The sequence below is a fragment of the Balearica regulorum genome, chromosome 3 (assembly GCF_011004875.1).
Source record: "Balearica regulorum gibbericeps isolate bBalReg1 chromosome 3, bBalReg1.pri, whole genome shotgun sequence".
In the NCBI taxonomy this organism is placed as follows: domain Eukaryota; kingdom Metazoa; phylum Chordata; class Aves; order Gruiformes; family Gruidae; genus Balearica; species Balearica regulorum.
Genome location: NC_046186.1, coordinates 51,987,445 through 52,003,495, shown reverse-complemented (window position 1 = coordinate 52,003,495; position 16,051 = coordinate 51,987,445). Strand labels below are relative to the sequence as shown.

Here is a 16,051-nt window from a genome sequence, read left to right as displayed (position 1 = left end):
TTGAATTTCCATGGAATTATAGCTAAGGTGATGTTAGATGAAAATTGTAAATGGATAGACAAATCCCTGTATTTTTATGTAAAATTCATTGCACAGAGAAGACCGTGCTCTGCAAATTAATTGCATGATGAACAGAGCTATTCTCTGTAGAACCTAGGGCGTGTTTCTTTTAAAATATGAATGATATTTGGCAAGTAAGCCAGAGGATTGCAAGAAAGAAAGAGGCAGGTTCCTGGCTAAGGCAGACTGCTTTCTCACTGTGTTTTTTCCCTACATTTCTGTGTAATGTTATTCAGGCTGCATAAACCAGACTTTTCTAACTTGTTCACGGATTGTTTTTTTCCTGGATGCTCACCTTGGTGTAATTGCAACATGATTTGTAAATGCTGTTGATACTCATGGATGCAAATGAGATCAATGGGAGTACGTGAAGTGTTTAAGTACACTTGAAAAATCAGCCTTCAAATTTGACACTTAAAATTAGTGGACACTTTAACTTTGAGCCATTTCCTAATAGAATTAATAATTTTTAGCTGCGCTCTATGTTGAGAGGTCAAAGTAAAACTGAATAACAAATATTTTTTAAATTTTAAAGACCGTGGATTTGTGCCAGCAACAGAGAGTGAAAAATTTTTTCAGAAGAGACTTAAAGAAATCCTCAAGCAAAATGACTTCTCTGTGTAAGTGTTTAGCTATTTGCCATAAAGTGTAGTATTCTATGCAAACCTTAAATATGCATTTAAAAATTGGTTTTCAATTAACTAGAACGTTGTCAGGATCAGTGGACTACAGTAATGGATCAGAGGAGTTCTCTGCTGAGTTAACACTACATTCTGAGGTACTTTCTCCTGAAGCCTTTCAGTGTACGCCAGCTAATATGGTAGAAGTGCATAAAGATAAAAAGATGAACAAAGGTGAGTATTTTTAATAGCATAATTGTTTAGGCATAAATCTATGTCATGCTTTGGCTGTTTGTACTATTAGCAGAAGTAAGCCAAGGAAGATCTGACTCTCAGTTATGAAAAAATGAAGAGTAGTTTTGCTTTTATTTTCATCATTGTTAGAGTAAGCCTTTTTAAAATTGCCATAGCAAATCATAGAAATATACTTGAATAGTAAAATCCATTTTAAAGTGACTTGCTTTCATAATGTATTGATGTCTGTGACTCTTTGAAGCTTTATCTTTTTGCTTTTTGTTTTTCTTTTAAAGAATCCAATAGGATGCATACTGACAAAGAAGAGGAAGCACTTATTAATGAAGAAGCAATTTTAAACATTGTGGAGAATAGTCAGAGCTTTCAGCCTTTGTCTCAAAGACTGAGTCAAACTACAGTTTTTAGTGAGTATGGCTGGAATGTCTTTTCTTCCAGGCTGTTTTATTGTTCCACAGTCTTTGTTGTGTTCACTTATGTTACCAGTCATGAAAGAAAGTAGTTTACCTCAGGTAGTTTGTCAAGCAGATTGAGACTTCATACACATACTCTACCACCATCACCAAAAAACCACCTTATATTTTCTAAAAATGTCACCAGGACAGCGTTTTTGTAGAGGCTACTGTGCTTTACTGGCTCACTAAGCCTCTTGCCAGGCCAGCTCAATGTAATCTCTTATGAGTATTGCTCTTCCTATGCTCCTAGGGTTATAGGACTAAAACGATCAGAATAAAGAGGATCTTGACTGTCTATCCATGATATTCTTGCAGTTACTGCATCTTCCTACAGTTAGGGTAGAGAACATGCTCACAGGCTATCTTTAGAAGCTTAGCTGCCTGGAGATACTGGGAGATAGTAGGCTGGTAATGAGAGGTAAGTTGCAGAAGAGCATTTCCCAAAATGTATGGATCCAAAAGAATGGTTGAAGGCAAAGAAATAAGAAGTAAAACATTAAAGAAGGGGAGGAAAACCATGACAGCAAACTAACGCAGGTGGCGTGAAACAACAATAAAATAACACAACAGAGGAACTTGTATGAAAAGCTACTTCAGGTAGAAGTACTTCAAGTACTCTAGAGGAGATGAAAAGCACATAGTTCATGCTATCTCTGTATACATTCTTATGTAAGTATAAGGTACAATGTTAATATGCACTAAAGTTGACACGACAAGATGCGGGGGGGGGAGTATCTAAAAGCTGTAGCCTCCATTGTTTTTGATGCATATACAGTGTGAATATGTGCATGGGCAACAAGATACAATATGGACAACAGTATATGTCTGTGGGTAATACAATATAGAGCCTTTTCTTGCAAAGAAAGGGTGAGTGGATGGAGTGAGATTAAGAGTATTTTTCAGTGCTGTTTTATTTTGCAGAAAGTAGGCAAGATTTTGGTTATGGAAGTTTTATAGGCAAGGATTTGGAGTTATGGAGATAACTATAAGTAAAGAAGTTATGTGAGAACTGGCAAATATGAACATTGATTTTATCTGGTTTTTGGATTGTGCTGAGAGGAAGAGAAGTGGCAAAAATAATATATAGGCTATGTCTTATGACTATGCCTGTGAATCACTCAACCAAATAGGAGTGTTGAAAGGGTCTGTTTCTTCCAGTGGCTAGGAAATCAAATGGACGTTTTTGACTTCTTTCTTTTTTTGTCCTTTTTTTTTTCCCTTCTTATCATGGGGCTACTAATTGCTGGTGTCTTGTGTGGCCATGAGTAGCATGCTGCATCTTTGGGTCTCTTATGCTCCTTCATAGCATGGACCTGTCTTTACTATGCCTTTGTAGAGTCCTAGTGTCTCAGGGCCTGTGAAGCACACAACTTCTACTGGTGCTGCTGTGAAGTACAGAACAAAGTTTACTTTAATGGGAAGTAAAGGTTGGAGTTTAGCAATGGACCTCACAAAGGGTAAAGGAGCCAAGAATGGAAAGTACAATTGAAAGTGGGTTAATTCAGAACTCTGGCAAAGGGGATGGTTTGCATTCTAAAGAGTTGCATGGTATCTTGTGAAGCCTTTGTAAAATATGGAAAAATGCCTGCCTCACCGATGTTGAGACCTATTTTATATGATTCTCAGGATGATTGTAAATCATATGATATTTCCTGAGGAAGGAAAGTAGAGATTCTAGTTCTTCAGCCAGAGGAGGAGGAGAGAGAAGTAACAAAGATGCCTGGTAGACTGGAGATCATATATTGGTTATGAGGTCAGATGAAAGGTAAGCAAGAAGAGAGTGAGGAAAAAATTGTGACTTGGAAGGATGTTTAAGAAATAAAAATAAAGAATGAGAAGGCAAGTGCATGAGTTAATGTAAGCTTAGGTCAAATAAAGGAAAATAAATAAAATTTAAGGGAGGAATGAAATCTGAAAAACTTTCAGTTTTTAGAGGAACCTAGGAAGAGGATAAGTTATAGTGAAAAGAAAAGGGAGATGAAGTTAAGCCGTATAGTACTGGACAGAAGGAAAGAAGCACTAGTTGGTCAAAATCAGCATCGCCTTTGATGAGGTGCAGTGATTGAAAGTCTTCCAAGTGATACAGAGAGAAGTGCCGAACAAAGTTCATGCAGCCGTTGAAATGGTGAGAGCAGGAGAAGGCAGTGATGCTTCAGAAGCTTGTGCTCATGCTGAAATAAAAGGGGAGTGAGGCTTTACTGAATGTGAGGAGGTAGTAGGAGGGTGGAGGAGAGAGAGATAACAAAGATAACAAATCATAAAGCTTGAAAAAATAAGATACGAAAAGAGCATTGTTTCTGTAGCCTGCCTTGCTTTAGACAGTTACGAGCTAGTAGATTTTAAAATGTTGAGGGGTTTTTTGGTTTTGTTTGTTTGGCTTTATTTTTTACTGGTAGACTGCAACTAGTCATTTACAAGTAGAACAAAATATAGATTCTACTTGCATGGGCTTTTTCTGCAGTGGACAGTAATGCTGATGAGGCCATGATTGATCTGTTGGCTGGATTGGAGAATGATGGATATCAGATGGGACATCACAAAACACTTTCTCATCATCGTTCTCTTGGAAGCTGTCGAAATTCTCAGAACAGTGATGATGAAGAAAATGAGCCACAGTGCGAGAAAGAAGAAATGGAGCTTAGCTTGTTAATGTCCCAAAGGTGGGACAGTAGCATTGAAGAGCCCGGGACAAAAAGAAGGTATATATGCAAATTTCTTTTCTTAATATGATATTTTCTGCTTCCACCCTGTTTTCAAGTGTGCTATGGGCTCAGTGAGCTGTAGAGAGGTCTCTGTTGACAGCATTGGAAAAATCTGTGCAGATCTTGAGATAGAATGCAGTTGTTCAGATGATGCTGTGAATCGTCAGTTTTATATGGAAATAAAGATTAAATGTTTAGGTTTGGCTAGACTTAAGCTTCTAGTTTGCTGTTTGAGGAAAAATTGAGTAGGTTTTTTGTCCTACAAGTCCAAATAAAAAAACTTCAGTTGTCACCTCCTTTTAAGGTCACACCTTGGATGTAGTACAAATGCTAAGGTATATCTTGTACATCTCATGTGCCTCTAACTTTTACTGAAGTGAATATTTAAGAAGTATTCTTGTGAAGAGTGACCCAGAAGCCTGAGAAAAACACGCATTTGTTTCCATGCTCAAAGCTTAAATTAAAACATGAATGTTGCTTACTCTGCTGGACTGCTAAAGGTCAGCAGTTTGAATATTTTTAAGGCTAAGATTCTTGGAACGGTTTCTCAGGTTGTAATGACCTTTTGTACAGTCTGCACTGACATGCGTTGAAAGAAGCTATATCCAGTTTCTCTTCACCCTTGCTTCGGGCATACCTTCTGGTATTTATAATGCTATTTTGAAAGATGAGTGACTTCACAGACATAACATTTTGATATTTAGGGTTTTTACATCAGAAATCATAATTATACTATGGTTCAGAGACCAAGAGGGGCATAGAAATATTTAATCTTTTCTTTCCTGAAGACATACAGAAAGGTTGTAACGGAATCAGAAGTTAGATCATTAGTCTTCTAGTTCTAGAGATAATTCATCTCTAAAGCTACTTTTCTTATTTGACCTTTGATTTTCTTTGTTTTTTTTTCCTCACAGTAGTCTGAAAAGTTGGACTTCCCGTCTAAAACAGTTAACGTTTATCTTCAGTTTAGTGGTTGTTTCTGTGTACAACTAGCCTATATCTTGCAGAATTTATTAGCTCACGCACTATGGGCATGGCTGTACAATTTTTGGAGTCAGGTAGGGTCCTGAAGCAATTAACTGCTTTTATGCAATAAAGAATCCTATTTAAAAACTCATGAGACTTGATGAGTTGGCTCACGAATAATTTGTTCATATATGTCTACATCTTAATCCCAGAAGAAAGCACTAGGGAGATTGTACATACCAGGTGCCTCCTCAGTAAGTCAACTCACGTTCAGAGGGAATTACAAGCTTTGTTTCAGTGTGATCTCTGCGGAATTTGGACTGACTTCAGAAAAGAGCATGGGAATCTCTGCCCTCTGCATGATTCTGCTCATGCATAAAGAGTTTGAGTCTGACGATGGATCTAACCTTATTCTGCTCAGGCTCATTCTATCTGTACGGCTTCCTAAAGCATCCTACCGTATCCATACTATCACTTTTCTGTTATTGGGTATTCACCAATCTTCCATTATCTCAAAAAATATATTGAGATAATGAAAAGTAGCAATACCCTACTGTGTGAATTAAGTGGCTTGGGTTTGATTTGTGCTGAACTGGAGCAAAAAGCCTATCAAGACCTGGACTGGTTCATGTATGGTGGTATCATACTGTGTTACACATTTTCCTGGAATCTAAACTGATGGGCTTGAACACAGAGAGAACCAAGTCGTTACCTGCAGAAGTTGTCTCCAGCCTGAATGGGTTTACTAGAGTTGACAAAGATTTACTTCATGCACAGGATTATAGCATAATTCAAGTTGGAACAACCAGCTAAATGCTATGTAGTCCAGTGCCCTAGTCAAAGCAGCTTTGGGTAGCTCAGGCTTCTGGTCAAGGTTTGAATATCTCACAGGAGACAGTCCTTCACGAACTTCTCCAACGTGAGTCTCTCCCACGGGCCGCAGTCCTTCATAAACTGCTCTAGCATGGGTCTCTTCCATGGGGTGCAGGCCTTCAGGAGGAGACCGCTCCAGTGCGGGTCCCCCACAGGGTCACAAGTCCTGCCAGCAAACCTGCTCTGGAGTGGGCTCCTCTCTCCACGGGTCCACAGGTCCTGCCAGGAGCTTGCTCCAGCACGGTCTTCCCACGGGCCACAGCCTCCTTCAGGTGCCTCCACCTGCTCTGGCGTGGGGTCCTCCACGGGCTGCAGGTGGAATCTCTACACTCCCTCATCCTTCCTCCATGGGCTGCAGGGGGACAGCCTGCTTCACCATGGTCTTCACCACGGGCTGCAGGGGAATCTCTGCTCCGGCACCTGGAGCACCTCTTCCTCCCCTTCCTTCTGCACTGACCTTGGTGTCTGCAGAGTTTCTTACATCTTCTCACTCCTCTTTCTGGCTGCAAAAGCTCTCCCTAACGATTTTTTCCCTTCTTAAATATGTTATCACAGAGGCACTGATTGGCTTGGCCTTGGCCAGCAGCGGGTCCATCTTAGAGCCGGCTGGCATTGGCTCTATCAGACACAGGGAAAGCTTCTAGCAGCAAATCACAGAAGCCCCCCCTGTAGCCCCCCCCCTGCAGCTACCAAAACATTGCCATGCAAACCCAACACAGCAACATGTTCCAGTGTTTGAACACCTTCATAATAAAGAACGTTTTCCTTGTACACAACATTCTCTGAAGCAGCTCTGTGCCCATTGCCCTTTTCATATCACCACGCATCTCTGAATCTGCTAGTTCCATGTTCTTTATACCCACCCATTGGATGTTTGACAAGTGCAACAAGATCTCCTTAGTTTTTTCTCAGTACTGAATAAATCCTGTTCCCTCAGCCTCTCCTTATACATCATGTGCTCCAGCCCCCAGGCACTCTGGTGCTCCTCAGCTGGATTTGCTCCAGTTTGCAATATCTGTCTTGCAGTGGGATACCCAAAACTGAGCACAATACTCCGGATGCAGCCTCACAACTACTGAAATTGGCTCCAGTCTTGCAGTCGCAGCCCAAGAAGCCACTGGCCTTCTTTGCTACAAAGGCACACTGCACACTCTCAGGTTCAAGTAGCTGTCCACCAGAATTTTTGCATCCTTTTCTGAAAAGCCATTTCCTAGCCAGCTCTCTCCCTGCCTGTAGCAGTGCCTGTCCCATTTGTGGGACATTTGGATTAGTCTTTTTTTAAGTCCACATGGTTCCTGCCCATGAGGTTCCCCAGCCTACTGAGATCCCTCAGAATAGCAGCCCTACTCTCCAGAGTACTGATTGCTCTCCTAAGTTTGATATTCATTTGTCTATAGAGCTGAATGCCTTGGCACTGTATCTTTCCATGTTTTGGGAACATAGAAGAGGGAGAACTAACCTCACCTAGGTCACAGCCACTGGGTACCTAGCTGTGCTTGTTAGTTCCAAGTCATGCTGCTTCCAGACTTGAGTTAGTCTGGAAATTATATAGCCATATTTGAGCCTATTGTTCCTGAACTAAGAAACATGGCTTGATCTAAGTTGGCTCAGTGCTGAGCACATTCAGATGTCTGTGGTGTTACGATACATATAATTCATGCTCTGGTCGAACTCAACAGATAAAAGTTCTTCAAAAGTAGACAGTATTTAGGTAATTGTGGATTTTCCTTCCTGTAACTTCAAAATCTTTGTATTTATACCTTTTAAGGTACTCCACAATAATGTTTTGATATAGCAAGCTACTAGGATAGATTATTATTATCTTAAAACCAAAAACCAACCAACCAAATAAACCCCCAAAACCCAAACCTCAGTTCCTTAATATTTATCTGGATTTCTCTCTTGAAGCCACAGAATAGCTTATTTCTATGAAGAATTAAGTCCATCTCATGCGTTATTTTAAAGAAGAAGAAATCAAATTCCTAAGTGCTTCTAGAGTTGTAATATTTTGGGGTTTTCTTTTTTTTTTCTTTCCCCTCCCCCGATAAAAAGCCATCCCACCTTAAAAACCTGAAAAATTCTTAGAAACTTTTCTTTATAGACTTACTTCCCCACGCACACACACCAAACTTATGACTGTAAAAATGGCAGTGTAGAACAATTAGCCTAGTAAAAGCAGCTTAAGTATTAGTAACAGCAACTTCAGAATATGCAAGGAGTGATGGAAACATTTTGGTGGTTGTTCAGTTAAGCTTGCCAAGACAGAGAATTGTTATAATACAGTAAAGATCTCTTTTTAAAAAAAAAAAGTCAACATCTTTTTGCTAAGAGCTAAACTGAAATAATTTTGCACAGTTGGTTTAGTCTTCAAACTTCAAGCACTTTCAAGCAATGGAATTAAATTTCAGTAAAATTGAAATAAAATTAAGCATCTAAATATTTTCTCTCTAGCTTCTTAAGCTAGTGAATCCTACTGGTTTTGTTTCTAGTTTTTAAATGATTGGCTACCACTGTTGCCTCTTAAAATAATAACATTGAGAAACTCAAAATATTATTCAATGAGAAATGTAACAATTTTTTTGTTTGTTTCCCTTTGCTCCCCCAAATTACACAACCACATAGCACCACACCCCTTTGATTTTGAGGTGTTGGTATTTTCTAAGAAAATTATTGTGCATTAATTAGTTCCTTTGTTTTCTCTAGGTCAGCTGGCAAAAATATGCATCGAAGCTCAACAGAAGAGGATTCTTCTTCAGAGGAAGAAATGGAGTGGAGTGGTAACAATATGCTCCTAACTAATCTCTCTATACCTCAGTTAGATGGGACTGCAGATGAAAATGGTGGTAAGTAAATAGAAAAGCAGCTTTGGAAGTTGAATTGTTACGTGGGCCATAGTTCGCTTTTAGATCATTTTGCATTTCCAAAAATGCTAACCATTTTCAATTGTTCTTTCAATTAGAAGGAAATGCTCTCAATGGATTGCAGAAGCAGGCCCTTAACATCTTCCTTATAAGCCAACACTATTTTAATCTCAATGCCGTCTATGAATTGCCAGAATCTGCTTTTCCTATTGTATTAGTGATCCAAAAACGGGCATTGTTTAATTAGTTTTATGGAAAAGATAGTTACCTTGTTGCAAGGGATATTTTTCTGTTACTATTTGTTATGCAAATATGGTGTTAAAATTAATGATTCTGTAGAATCATTTATCTGATAGGATTTAATTGTAAATAGTAAATGTATTACTGTGTAAACTTAGATGGTTCTTTGCTTTGCAAGTGTTTGCCCCACATGCTACAATACAGTGAGCCTTTGCTTCAGCCCATGTTTCATTCAGCAGATTGCATGTTCACAGCTTGGGATTGCATGAGTTAAAATTATGCAGTGGCAAAACTGATGCAGAAGAAACTGACTTTCAAAATCTATAAAAAATTAAATTAATCTCTAGTGATATCTCTTGCTATCTCTTTACAGCCTGCTGTCTTTGATCAAGTAACCTTAGTTAATAGATGCACACTTTGAGGTTAGGCAAATGTATACATTTTATTTGTTTCATTAGACAATTTACATATTTTCACAGTTATAAAATTCTGTTGAGCAAAACAATGTGAAATGTATGGATCTTGTGGGGAAAAATATATCCGTATCCAGGGTTTTCTCAGTATTAGGTTCACTTTTCTTCTTGGTCTAATCAACAGTAATTGTTGTTCTTTGTTTAGAAATGTTGTATTGGTCATACTTCATTGCCTTTAAAATTTGAAATTTATGGTTAATGTCACTTTGTACAGAAGCTTCTTTCTTAATCCATCATACAAACTGGCTAATGTAATATCTTGTTTGTGCTCATGCATGTACCTAACTTCCTATTTATTGCCTTTGCTCTTTGGGACAGGAGTGTAATCCTTTACGAAATGTCTGTATTAGTTCGTGTCTCTTGAAGCTATTTGATAAAAATAACAAACATCATATGTTAGCGTATAAAATACATACATCTTAATATATCTATTAGCAATTCTGTGTTAGAGAAAGTGAGCTATATGATTTTATTACATAGACAACCACAGCTATTGTGTTCACTGTTTAAAGCATAGTTTGCTTTTTCCTTTGCTTTGTAGATATAATGGTAGGGTTAATACGTGACTTGACATACTACTAATATGTTTTGGTTTTGCAAAATAATACAATTGTAATTTCCTTATTTGCAGTACTTTGTAATTTAATGTAAAAAGGAATGTTTCTGGCTAATGAGACTGTATCTTAAATCATTTAAATTTTAGAATATTTTAAATATTTGAAATATCAAATGCAGAAGAATGTTGGCTTAGAATGAGTTTATTACTGTGAACTTTTACATCAACTTCTTATAATAGGAGATACAATAAATTCAAAACAGATCTCAATCCAGTTCCTCTAAATTAGAAAAAGCTTATCCACACATGAATCGGTGTCCATAACATCTGACTGACTGACAAATATTTTTGCAATGTTTATATCTGAATAGTCGGGTATCTTCCAAGTGTTTGTTTACACTTCACTAAGTTCCCATTTTCTTGGTTTTCAGTTCATCATCATCATTCTTTGTGTGGGCTCCCACCCTCAAAGAGTCATAGGCAGTATTTCCCAGCTGTGTTTCGCAGCTCAGGGACTCTGTGTATGCATTAGAAAATGTTATTAGAATGTTATTAGATTGAGACTTCCTTTTATTTTTCTCACCTAGCAACAAAAAAAAATTCCTCAGCTGATGGCAGCATGAATCTAAGATAATCCCCCAATTAGTTGAGACTTACAGTAAAGGCCCAAAGGATCCCCTGTCTAGTACGACAGTGTGCAGCACGTGCTTCCAGGTCATACAGCATGCTTCATAACTCCTGTCCCTCTTCAACATTTCAGCTAAAGATGTGGACACATGAACAAACGGCTGTGTGCCAGGAGCTCTGTGGTAACTGCCTCTTTGCAGAGGAATAAACTCCTTCAAATTACGGGGTGTTCAATGTGGTTATGAGCAAGCACACAGTTGCTGCAAATCAGTTGTTACTTACCACCTGCCTGTCCACACTTATCCTGCAGTAAATGTGTTGAAAGTATCAGAGAAAGAGAGAGAAATTGTCCCAGGTATCATGTGATGAGCCTGCATGCGACAGTTACCACAGCACATGCTGGTCACAGATCTGTGAGGGAATGTTAATGCATGGATATGAATTCATGATCTAAGTAAATGGTGTGAGTTCCTTGCATAAACACCCGAATGGGTGGGGGATCGCTCTGCTTTATAAAAGTGCAGCAAACTACCTATGCTTAGTGCACAGGACAGTTAATACAAAGCCCTTGCCATGTTTTAAGATAGTACTTTGGCTTTCTGTGTGATGACTTTTTTTATATGGGGAAAGTCATCTAAAAAAGTTCTTTGTTTTTCAGAGTCAATGAGTATGCATACTTCTCAGGGACAAAGCAAGATACAAGCTTTTCTAGAAATCAGTCTGTATTTAGTTATCTGAAAGTGATTTTAGAAGCCTTCTTTCAGAAAACCAGCATGAAATCTCTGGCAATTGTATGCAAGCCTACCGTTTAGGAGTAACTGACAGAACGGCTGAGACACAAATGTACTGACGACGTGATTTTGATAAAGCAACTCAAGTACTCAGGGTCTGTAGTTGTCGCAATCATAAATGCAATGTGATTTTAGGAAAGTTTTGTTTCTTCTTTGGATGGGAGGGCTTTTCGGAAAAATATCATTAAAATGGTAAATGCCTTAGGTTTTTTTCTTTTTACAGGAAAACTAGAGTAAAATTGCTTGTCTTCCATTTCAGACAATCCTTTGAATAATGAAAGTTCTCGAACTCACTCCTCCGTCATTGCAACAAGCAAAATGTCTGTAAAGACCTCAATCTTTCACAAAGATGCTGCTACGCTAGAACCCCCATCTTCTGCTAAAATCACTTTTCAGTGTAAACACACAAGTGCCCTTTCTAACCATGTTTTGAATAATGAAGATTTAGTAGAAGACCTCTCACAACCAAACACAGAAACAAGACCTGAACTTTCAGTCCATTCTCTTACAAAAGAAAGCACTTACTCAGCAAAGTACCCAACTCCATTCAGCAATAGTACCCACACAGAAAACTCTCACAAAGAGAGTAACAAGAAAGATACTCTCCCAGTTTCTTCATGTGAAAATAATATTTTTGAGTATGAAGAGGATATTTCATCAGTGAGCAGACAGATACCTAGTAGGAAGTACACTAGCATCAGAAAGGCTGAAAAGGATGTCTCTTTTATGCATGTGGGCCGCCACATTGGTGACAGCATGTTGAATAAAAACTTATTTAACTTTTCCGATTTGAGCCACTCCAAAGGTAAAATGTCCTCTGAAGTAAATGAAAAATCCAGCGGTGCAAGTATAAATAGTTTTTTTCCGGCAACAGTTACAGAAAATTGTGAATTGGTGTCTTGTTCAGGAGGCAGTCGAACTGTGGTACATTCACTTGAAAATAACACTGATGAAGGTGGCCTTAATAAGCTTAAAATTAGGTATGAAGAATTTCAGGAGCATAAGGCAGAAAAGCCAAGCCTCAGTCAACAAGCAGCACATTATATGTTCTTTCCTAGTGTTGTTCTTTCTAATTGTCTCAGTCGACCACAGAAGTTAGCTCCCGTGACATATAAATTACAGCAAGGCAACAAACAGTCCAGGTTGAAGCTGAATAAAAAGAAACACGGTTTTATCAATCATCAGGAGCCTGCAAGTGTAAATGATGTTGCATCAGTGAAGGAAAGCTGCTATACACAAAGTAATGCTTGTAGTAACATTCCTGATAAGGATAGTTCTTTACCTAGTGACTTAGTTCAAGTTCCTTTTGAGGCTTTTGAAAACAAGATGCCTACAACTACTGCGAATTATACTTACTGCCAGTTTGCAGATGGATCTCTTGAAACCGAGCAGTCATTTGGATTATGTGGGAATAAATATACGCTCCGAACGAAACGGAAGGTAAATTATGAGACTGAAGACAGTGAATCAAGCTTTGTCGCACACAACTCAAAAATTAATCTACCTCAACCAATAGAAAGTGTTGAAAGTTTGGATGGGTCTCAGAAATCTCGAAAGCGTAGAAAACTTTCTAAAAAATTGCCACCTGTTATTATTAAATATATTATCATCAATAGATTTAGAGGGAGGAAAAATATGCTTGTTAAACTAGGGAAAGTAGATTCTAGTGAGGAAAGAGTAGTACTCACAGAGGAAAAGATGAACTTATATAAAAAGCTTGCACCTTTAAAGGACTTTTGGCCAAAAGTTCCTGACTCTCCTGCAACCAAATATCCTATTTATCCACTAACACCAAAGAAAAGTCACAAAAGGAAAGCAAAACATAAGTCAACCAAGAAAAAAGCTGGAAAACCACAAAAGACAGGTAGTAAAAATATTAAAAGAACTTTATCTTTCAGAAAAAGGACTCATACAATTCTTTCTCCTCCTTCACCATCCTACAATGCTGAAGCTGAAGACTGTGACTACAACTATAGTGATGTTATGTCTAAGTTAGGTTTTCTTTCTGAGAGAAGCACAAGCCCAGTAAACACATCTCCACCTCGCTGCTGGTCTCCCACTGATCCAAAAGCAGAAGAAATTTTGACCAACCTGGACAGAGAAGCTTTATTTAGTAGGGGGCCCAATATATACAACAGCAAGACTGTTAATTCTAGTGTAGGAAAAAATAGTCGAGCAAAAACTCAGGTTAAGAAATGTAAAAAGAAATTTGCTAGCCCCACTGTATCTACCAAGAAAAAGAAAAAGATTAATCAGGCTGATAAAACAGCAGATGATGGAAAGAAGAAACCTAGGACAAAACAAAGACAAAAAACAACTGAAAAAGTGTCCTCAAGAAAGCGCGTTGTATTTAAAGATGAAAAAGGAAATACTTGCTCTACTGCAGAAGTGAAGTTTGTGCTGAAGCGTCAGGATCTGCCTGAGATTTCTTACAACTCTGTCAACTCGCAGCCACTTCATAACCAGAAAGACAGTCCTCTTCCTGGCTATTCAGCAGGATATCCATCATCAGCACAGCTCCCTTCAGCAGCTGATGCACAAGGTAATTCATCAGGCTGTTTTCATTCATTGATGGAAATTGATAAGCCTGCAGATGCACAATGTTTATCTGCTCCACGAGAAGACCCTCATTCATCTCTTGCATCTACTCCTGTGGCACCTGGAAGGGAAGTACCAAAAATGAGCTCTCAAAGGCCCAGGACTCAAAGTGCTGTATTTAGAATGAAGGATTCTGCTCTCATTCAAAACATATTTGATCCATCTAATCACTCAACTCAGGTAACACAGAATGCACGTATCTCTAAAGATAAGACTTCTGCAAAAGCAGAAGAGATAAAAAATTTGCAAAACAGATATTTACCACCAGCTGGGAAATTAAATGAAGCTCGTGACTCTTTGGACACAGCCAAGATGGATCAGTTACGTGTCACTAACTATTTGCATTGTAAAGACAATAATCAACAGCAGATTTTTTGTTTACCAGAGGCATCCAAGCATCCTGATCCTTGTTCTTCTATTCTTAAGTCATCTGAGGAAAGTCCTGGGCCACTTCAGGTGCCTAAAAACTGTTTTGTAACATCTTTGAAGAGTCCAGTGAAACAGTTAAATTGGGATCAAAACCAGAGAGGATTTATTTTGGATATGTCACATTTTAAACCTGAAACAGTAAAACAAAGATCTCTGTCAGAAGCAACCATGCAACCAAAACCCATTTCCCAGTATAAAAACAGGACTATAGTGGCTCCTTCAGCATTCAGTGAAGGACAGTCTGGCCTAGCTGTCTTGAAAGAGTTGCTCCAGAAGAGACAGCAGAAAGCTCAGAATGCAAATGTTACACAGGAACCATTACCAGCTAAATCACAGCTGAGCAGGAGTATACCGTGCCCTAATGAACAGAGTAAAGCAATCAAAAGGTCACGGTCAGTCACATCACCAAGAAAATCTCGTGCTCCCAGGACTACAAAACCTAAAGAAAAAACACCAAAACTTTCAAAAATGGAGTCTTTAAGCCAGCAGATCACTAGTCGCATTGATCACTCTGTGTCTGATGACAGCCCCATTTTTTTTTCAGACCCTGGTTTTGAAAGCTGCTACTCACTTGAAGACAGCTTGTCTCCAGACCACAATTACAACTTTGACATTAATACTATAGGGCAAACTGGATTTTGCAGTTTTTATTCCGCAAGCCAGTTTGTCCCAGCAGATCAAAATTTGCCCCAGAAATTCTTGAGTGATGCAGTTCAAGATCTTGGTTCTGGACAAACATCAGAAAATGACTTTCTGTGTCATAATGACCAAAAATCTGAGGAAGAAAAGCAGCATTCTTCAACCACAAGCAAGTGGATGCGGTCTGGTTCCCTGAGTCCTGAGCTTTTTGAGAAAACCTCACTGGATAATAACGAGAACCACTGCCATAGCCAATGGAGGAAAAATGTTCATCCTTCAACTTCTAGATCTAGTTCTGTTGATACCTCTTGTATGCAAGAGACTGAGGTCTGTTTAAATGAAAAATTCAAATTGAATAGAAATACAGTAAATAAAGAGAGATTTCTTAACCTTCCTCAGCCAACCAGCTCAGACTGGATTCAAAGCCACATTAGAAAAGAAACCACTTTTGAACCCTGCCAACCACTTGATTCAGTTAATACCTCTTTTACATCCGTATTATCTTCTCCTGATGGTGAACTTCTAGATGCAGTTTCTGAGGATTTAGAATTATATGTTTCGAGAAACAATGGGGCATTAACTCCAACTCCAGATAGTTCACCAAGATCAACCAATTCTCCCTCACAGTCAAAGAATGGAAGTTTCACACCTCGTACTGCTCATATTCTTAAGCCTCTCATGTCCCCACCCAGTCGTGAAGAAATCATGGCAACTTTGCTGGATCATGATCTCGCAGAAACAATTTATCAGGAGCCATTTTGCAGCAATCCTTCAGATGCTCCAGAAAAGCCAAGGTACTGTGTTAAATGCATTTCCGTCTACATATGCTTGTGATTATATTAAATTTATTCTTGTAAACAATTTTATGCTGTTTTATATGGCACAGATGCATGAAATATCCCATCTGAT

General features: G+C 38.6%; 1 protein-coding gene and 1 long non-coding RNA gene across 2 annotated transcripts in view; one reads left to right on the top strand and one right to left on the bottom strand.

The window, feature by feature from the left end:
- Positions 1-16,051, bottom strand: part of LOC142600977 (uncharacterized) — a 523,379-nt gene that overhangs the window by 197,234 nt on the left and 310,094 nt on the right. The gene's annotated exons all lie outside the window — the stretch shown is intronic.
- REV3L (REV3 like, DNA directed polymerase zeta catalytic subunit) overlaps positions 1-16,051 on the top strand; it is a 125,012-nt gene that overhangs the window by 69,394 nt on the left and 39,567 nt on the right. The window contains exons 8-13 of the mRNA XM_075747903.1: positions 596-680; positions 766-914; positions 1,211-1,339; positions 3,849-4,086; positions 8,632-8,771; positions 11,736-15,936. Of these exons, the coding sequence (XP_075604018.1) occupies positions 596-680; positions 766-914; positions 1,211-1,339; positions 3,849-4,086; positions 8,632-8,771; positions 11,736-15,936 (4,942 nt within the window). The remainder of the gene's footprint in view (positions 1-595; positions 681-765; positions 915-1,210; positions 1,340-3,848; positions 4,087-8,631; positions 8,772-11,735; positions 15,937-16,051) is intronic.